Genomic DNA, 7,493 nt, shown 5'->3' with positions numbered 1-7,493 from the left:
CTCTGTTAGTATATTGTGTTAAATTAAATGTTTATAACTCAATATAAATCAAATTAATTAAATTTAATTTACATTAAATAAATATAATTTATCTTAAAATAAATCAAGTTTCAATTTAGTTATCTTATCTTTAGTATTTAATACATAATTATGGTAATTATCTTATCTTTAAAAAATTTGAATTAAGTTATTTTATCTTATCTTTTAATTAGTTTGTTAGCGTCTATTTAAACACTTTTTTTGAGGTAATTTACATAATTTTGTTATCTCATTTTTCAACCCTTCTGTTGAGACTTTAATACTTCCAATTTATTAAACTTCCTAATCCCCTAATAGCTTCTTATAATACGTTTCCATGGAATTCTCCTCTTTTTCTTTGCAAATCACTCCCATTGAAGAAGTGTCTTATTTCAGTGATTGCTTCTCCGTCATCTTCAATTGCACCAAGAAATTGATCCAAATTATTGAAAGCTCAAACCCAGGTGCTGAGGTTGAGTCTTGTTCTACTACAAGTACAGCCACTGAAGCAATCTTGATTCCTTCAGAGATCCTATGGAGTGGTACTCCACTCACAGAGCTCAGCAGAGAAGACACAATCTTGTTACATGAAATCTGTTCTTCACTAGGTGTGTCCCCTGAGCTATTAGACCAAATTTTACCTGACATACGCGAAACTGCAAGAAGGTGTGACTCCAACACGCGGGAGATTGTTGTGAACCTTCATGTTACCTCGTACAATGTTGTTCAAGATTCTGATGAGCAAGATGATGATGCTGAATGCGCCATTTGCTTGGAGAAGTTTGACCATGGTAACGAAGATTCAAGCGTAGAAATTGTTCGTACAAATTGCAAGCATGTTTTTCATGATCGCTGCTTGCTCCGCTGGCTCCGACGCTGTGCCAACTGTCAGTTGCCATATTCTTGCCCATTGTGCCGCGGCATCATATTTTCAACTTCAGAGATAGATGATGAATAGGTTCATCTTCACCATGCTATATTCCCACCACTACAACTTGAAGGAACCTTTCTTTTATTTTTTTTTTGTGTTCCCTAGGGTTCTTTAATTTGTTTTAATTATGTAGCATTATTATCTTAATTGTTTTAAAAAATGTGAATAAATAGTAATTTTAAAAGTATAATTCTAATAGTTGTTTTGTTAAATCAGTCTCTGTAAATTAACTTTACACAAACAATAAGAATTGGTTAATTTGTGATGTTATTCTGAATTTTATTAAACTCGAGTGTTTTTGAAGATAATTATCAATCGCCTTCGCGTCTTTTTGCACTTTTTTTTTTCTTTTCTAACATAACAATATTTAATCAAACCAAGAATGTTAACTCAATTGGTCTTTTCTAATGGGAACAAGAAGAATAAACTAACAAAAGATTTGTACATTAAAAAAAATAACATCCAAAATCTATATTGTTTCTCCAGATTTATTGCAACTCAAAATTGTTAACCTGGGCATATATATATAAAGATATAAATTATTCTTATACGTTAAAAGCTAACTAAGCTTTAATATAGTTTCTGGGCATGTTGCTATTGTTTATATGCAAGTATCACTACTTCACCAGTGCACACAAATAATTATATTATATCATTATTGTTGTGCATTACAAATTCATTTTCATGCAAAAATTCTGTGTTGTATCAAAAATAAAATAAAATGTGTTAATGTCACTGCCACCAGCACTCTCATATACAATCCTTAAAAGTACATCAATAGTTTTTACAAGGTGGTGTCTAAATCAATCCAAAATATTTGAAACCAGAAGGAATGATCCTAAAAACATTCATGCCTTCTGATGAAAGCAACACTGTTAGATCATTATACAGTATACAACCCTTAACCCTAAATTCGCCAAACCGATGAAATAACATTCATTCATGCTTTTTCTTTGGAAGCCGATGGTAGCAGATGATTTAACGTCGTGGCTGGTATCACGGCGCTTGGATTCGGTTCCCTTATACGCAAAGAACTTGGTCTCCTAGCGCTGTAACTCTTATCAGCATTGCTTCTTTTTGTGCGTCCTGAAGAACACGAGAGAAATTTCACTAGCCGCGTCGAACCAACGAGTAAAATTACACCCGTGATTATAAGTAGCCTGCAACATAACATAATGTTTATCATGTATGAAGTATCAACTTATTTTCAAGCTACTGCGCGACAAGCTTGCGAAACAAGAATTGCTAGACTAGTTCCTACCATAATAATGATACTGATCTAGGTCTTTCATCCCAATTCTCCTAATAGCAACAAAAATTCGATAAAAGCCGAAAAATGTTTCAAACGGACAACTAAATGTCAGGTAGAAATTTTTATTGATCAGATCAATATGAAAAAGAGTAATAAGTTTGGATTCTTGGATGGACACTTTTCGATCTAAAAATGATAACCACCAAAATTTTTATACTAATATTATGTGTAATGGTGTGAAAATTTTTATACTAAGATTATGTAAGTAATTGGAATTAACAAATAAAAGCAAAAAATCTTATATTACCATCCAAGAAGAAGTGCCAAGCGAGCTTTCGGGGCAGAAGGCAGTCTTTCACCCAATGCAAGCATTCCAGCTAGTACACCGCTCACAATTGATGCCACGGCTGCACATGTAGAAACCACAATAGCCCTACCGTGCTTTAGTCCCCGTGTCTGCATAGCACAGAAGACAACAAATTTTTATTTGAGGTAATCAAAACCGGAATCGGCAGCGTAGAACTTGAATTAAAGTTCACACAGAATTAGATCATAGAAAATAGGCCTTCATAATACCTGGTAGTAAAACCCTGTTCCACTACAACACACACTGAATATGATGCACAGAGGAACCAACAGTTGGTGAAAACCTTGCTCTAGGAACAGAAATCCCATCTTCGAAATTACCGAAGACATCCTGCATTTTGGTGTAAACATAATTAAGAGTCAAGACATATAATCAAGTTCTTCTAATTTTACGCCATATGAATGCGCTTGTCGCATAAACTAGCCATTCTAATTAGACAAACGGAAAGAAATGCTACAATCGCAACCAATGCCAAAGCATTGCGTTAAAACAAGTGAAATACAAATGCATGCAATATTACCAAAGCAAGAAACGGCTAATTTAATCGTGTTAAAGAAGGAAACTCTTATTTAACTCTAAAAGAAGGGGACACATAAATAGAGTAGGGAGGGAAGGAAAAGTACCCAAACAAAATTCCAGATTCCAAGCCATAAATAATTTCCTCAACAACATCGTATTCCATCTGTATATAACTTAAAATTGTCAAATGATTGAAAAAAAACACTTCATTAATCACTATTTGCAGGTGATAATAATGAAAATAAACACAAACATGTAAATCTAAAGATATGATGAAAGCACGAGTTACCATCTCTTGTTCTCTTCGATGACGCCTGCATATTCTAAGCCCTCCATTAAGCAATACCTATACAACTGTTTATATCAATTAAAAGAATAATGAAGTCTCAAAGAAAGTAATAACACTCGATTGCACTGCTGGATTACAATATTCTAAAGAGGAGTTGCTGAAACCTATTATAAAAAATTCCATTCATAAGTTTTGTAATGACCAATTGTCTTTTGATAATGCTACCACCTACCACATACAGAAAAAGGAAAGCATAATCAATTTAATGCATTCCAAGAGGCCTAACGGGGATAATATTGATACGAAATGATTAAGAAAAATGTATACAACATTGTGCACAATTATATGCCACTAATAAGGGTTTACTGCATCAGATTCAAGACTCGATATGAGTTTGCAGCAATTCCATGTGTAGTTTTCCAGATAATAACAGGATTTTTTGTCTTTCCAAATGCATTTCCTCAAAAGCTAGTCACTATTGTAAAATCAAGTGACACAAATGAGTTCTTGCTAATACACAAAACTGTGAAGGTTGAATATTTTGGAATATAAAAGCATGTGAAAAAATTAAAGTAGTTTCTTCATAAGACAAGGTACCTACAAACAAGATGGCAACAACAAATGCCAGACATGGTATGTGAAAAATGGACAGAGTAGCCGCCTCTTGCTCTTCACCTCCGGCACCAACTCCTAAAATTCGAAAAGCATGTAATGATGTAAGAGTTAACAAATAGCATTGCACAAATGCATATGCATATAGAAGTACAGCGACAATTTGGCGGATTGAGTTAAAAGACTGCATGCTTAGTTTTATTAGCAGCCAAACAAAAGATTTAACAAAAACCCCGAAGGCAGTTTTATTAGCAGCCAAACAAAAGATTTAACAAAAACCCCAAAGCCTTCGTCCATTGTCAACGAGTGTAGCATTTAGTATATACACAAAGAAAATGGTCACAACTCACAACAATGGATCCAAAGTAAGGTTATAAAACTCTGAGTTAACTTGTAAATTTACAAGCTTGGGTCCCAAATCAAGTTTACAAGTAAACTCTTATGAGTTGACAAGTAGAGTTTTATGATTCAAGTGTACCTAAAGTCCACGAGTGTAAGTGAACTCTTGAGTCGATAACCTTGATACACAGTCTACAAATCTTTTTATAACTACCGAGTACTGCCTACAACTTAGCTCATTGTTGTGTTTGCATGATGCAAAAGAATCAAACATAAAGTAATACTATGCAGGCGATTCAAAACTTACATTACCTATTGTGCCAACACCTGCCAAGGCAATGCCAACCCAATCAACAGCATTCATGATTTCCTTCAGATAAAAATGAGAGAAGATTGAAAGAATTGCTAGTCCGACTCCCGAAACCGGTTGGATCACAGATACCTGTATATTAGACAACAAAAACCCACAAGGATCCCCCAGGATCCCCAATTTCAATAATCTATGCAAAACACTGCCAGATCATGATAAAAGATCAGTTTAGTATGAGAGTGAAAATGCAGTTTTAAGTACATAGAAGAATTTTCAACACAACTTTAGAAACAAAATCTGATCCATCTTCATTAAGTTCAGATTCATTCATTCATTAATGTATGTATTTATTTTAAATATAGACAACAAGTGTTATTAGAGTTCTTACCGGGGCCAAAGATAATGCTCTTAACATCAATAATGCACCACCTATATCCATCAGAAAACCTATAACCCAGATTTTGTTAAATGCATAAGCCCTTATCACCTGAATGAAACAAACACAGATAGAGATCACAATATCTGAATCAGTAACAAAACAGTGACTAATGGCTCATAAGCATTGAATTAAGGTTTAAATGATTAAAAAAAATGTGAACCTGTCATTAACCCATTTCCAGATTCACACTAAAATCTTACGCATGCATTGAAAATATTCAAACTTCATCATTATATATTGCAGCTTTCACATTAAAAGCTATACAATTTCTAATTTCAGGGATACCAATATGGCTCAAAAGCTTCAAATCAAGTTGTTATCAAAGAAAGGTAAAACCTTTAATGAGATGGAGTCACGAGGCACATCAAAATAAGAAATTTTTTTAAAAAATATGAACCAAAAAAAGAAGAAGAGACATGCCTTGAGCTTCAAAGAGAGAGGAGGAAGAATGACGGTGCCCTTCTTCTGAAGGATTTTTCCGATGTTGTTTCCGGCGGTGGCAGCCACCGTTAACACAATGGATTCCCACATGATTCCAATCTCTCAAAATCAATGCTTTTTTATTATTATTTTTATTATTTTGCTGTGTTGTGTTTCCTTCTTGGTGTGGTTCAAGATCTGTGCTTGTTTTGAGAGACTGATAGCTAACAAAGCAATTAATTAATTAATTGATGGGTTTAGTTAACATGTACCTTAAGAACATATCATAAAATCACTATTAATAAAATATTTTAAATATTTTTAATGCAGTAAAAATTTAAACTTTTTGTGTTTTCACTTTTCAAACAAAATTTTTCTAATTGATCGTCTTAACATGTGTTTTTAGAGAGGTAAAAACTCACATCGATTTCACGTGAAGTTGATATCTGAGATAAAAATTTAGTCAAATCAATTAAATTATCTAACGACTCTCAAGTATCAACTTCACATGAAGTCGCCTGCATCAAAGTTTCCACCTTTCAGAAAAGCATTTTTTTCTATACAAGTCTTTATAAGTCATTTATATTCACGCGTTTCGTACCGTTATTGCACGGGTCTTCTTCATCTTCTTCATCGTCATCAACATCACCTCCTCCTCCTCCTCCTCCTTTTTTCATTGGAATTTATTCTCTTCCTTTCTTTTTCTCTTTCTCCTCTGTCATTAGTTATCTCGTTGTTGAAGAAAATGAATAATTCAGGTTCAGATTGTCAATTGAACCAGAACAAAATTGATTATTGTTTTAAATTCAATCAAGTAGCTGAGGTGTTCAATTCAGAAGAAAAAATGTAGCAATAGAACATTTTTCTGTATTTGCAGCAAATTTGGGTGTAGCACGAAGATATTTGGGTGTATTTTTATTCTGATAAGTTCTGCATAATTCAAAACTCTTCCTCTTCCTCCTTCTCATCTTCTATTACTTTTTTTTTATTCATCTTTTCCTTTTTGTTTTATCTTCTCAAGTTTCTTCTTGTTTTACTCTCTCAACAAGCATAAAAACAAAAAAATCAAACAAAAAAAAGAAGAAACACATAATGCTGCAAAATTACTTGGAAGAGGATGAACTTACATTCATTTAACAAAAAGAAAGAAAGAAATAAAGAAAAAAATGCAGCACTAGAAGAAATATTTGTCTGTATTGCAACAAATTTGAGTGTAACACGAAGATATTTGGATGTATTTTAAGAATTTTGGGTGTTTTTTTATTCTAATAAGTTATGCATAATTCAAAACTCTTCGTCTTCCTCCTTTTCATCTTTTGCTGCTTCTTCTTTTTCATCTTCTTATTTCATATTCTCATAATTCTTATTGAGAAGAAAAAATAAAAAAAATACATAATGTTGCACAATCAATAGAAAGAGAATGAGACAGTAGTAAAAAAACGACGATGAAAATGAAACACGTGAAAAAAGAGAGAAAAAACGTAAAGAAGAAGGAGAAAAAGAAGGAAAAGGAGGAAGAAAATGAACACAAAATATGCTTCAAAAATCATTGAGTAGTGCGCGTGTTGACACACTCGCAACACGCTCGTATGGGTGAGCGTTGCCTCCTTTTTGTTAATTATTTATTTATTTTGGTACACATCACTCATTAATATCAGTAAATTAATTATTAATTAATTACTAATAGGTACGGTCTACGGAACTACCGGTTGTTGCATGCACCTTCAACCCAAAAAAGGGTTTGAGAATTGAGAATAAAGCAAAGAACACTACAACACGAAATTTAGATGCTTAGCATATCCCTTTTACTTTAAAAACAGACGAAACCATGTTTTCATTTTCCGTTTTTAATTTTAGTGTTGGTTGGATTGGTTTTTTATTGAAAAAGGCAAATTTTTTTGTAAAAAAAAAAATTATTTAATTTTAAATCTATTTGGATTTATTTTAAAAAAAATATTTTTATTAAAAAATAAATTTTGTTTTTTCTAAAAACAACA

The 7,493-nt window shown here is 32.7% G+C and overlaps 2 protein-coding genes across 6 annotated transcripts; one reads left to right on the top strand and one right to left on the bottom strand.

Annotated features, from left to right (window-relative positions):
- LOC107647700 (RING-H2 finger protein ATL79-like) lies at positions 356-976 on the top strand. The gene has a single exon (XM_016351754.1). It carries the CDS (start codon positions 356-358, stop codon positions 974-976), a length of 621 nt encoding a protein of 206 aa, XP_016207240.1.
- On the bottom strand, positions 1,672-5,739 carry LOC107605487 (probable magnesium transporter NIPA9). Of its 5 annotated transcripts, none has more exons than XM_021105241.1 (10): positions 5,497-5,739; positions 5,026-5,124; positions 4,631-4,769; positions 4,467-4,547; positions 3,978-4,066; positions 3,377-3,441; positions 3,192-3,260; positions 2,778-2,898; positions 2,509-2,657; positions 1,672-2,109 (listed from the first exon to the last, which is right to left on the bottom strand). In XM_021105241.1, the coding sequence occupies exons 1-10, from the start codon at positions 5,605-5,607 to the stop codon at positions 1,890-1,892; spliced, it is 1,143 nt and encodes a 380-aa protein (XP_020960900.1). In that variant the 5' UTR covers positions 5,608-5,739; the 3' UTR covers positions 1,672-1,889. The 5 variants fall into 5 exon arrangements, with proteins under 5 accessions (XP_020960900.1, XP_020960901.1, XP_020960903.1 ...); XM_021105242.1 differs by having other exon boundaries at positions 3,192-3,250; positions 3,377-3,433; positions 5,497-5,737; XM_021105244.1 differs by lacking the exon at positions 4,467-4,547 and having other exon boundaries at positions 3,377-3,433; positions 4,635-4,769; positions 5,497-5,737.

This window comes from Arachis ipaensis, chromosome B06 (genome assembly GCF_000816755.2).
Source record: "Arachis ipaensis cultivar K30076 chromosome B06, Araip1.1, whole genome shotgun sequence".
Lineage (NCBI taxonomy): Eukaryota > Viridiplantae > Streptophyta > Magnoliopsida > Fabales > Fabaceae > Arachis > Arachis ipaensis.
Note: the sequence above shows the minus strand (reverse complement) of the source record. Positions and strands in the feature narration are given on the sequence as shown.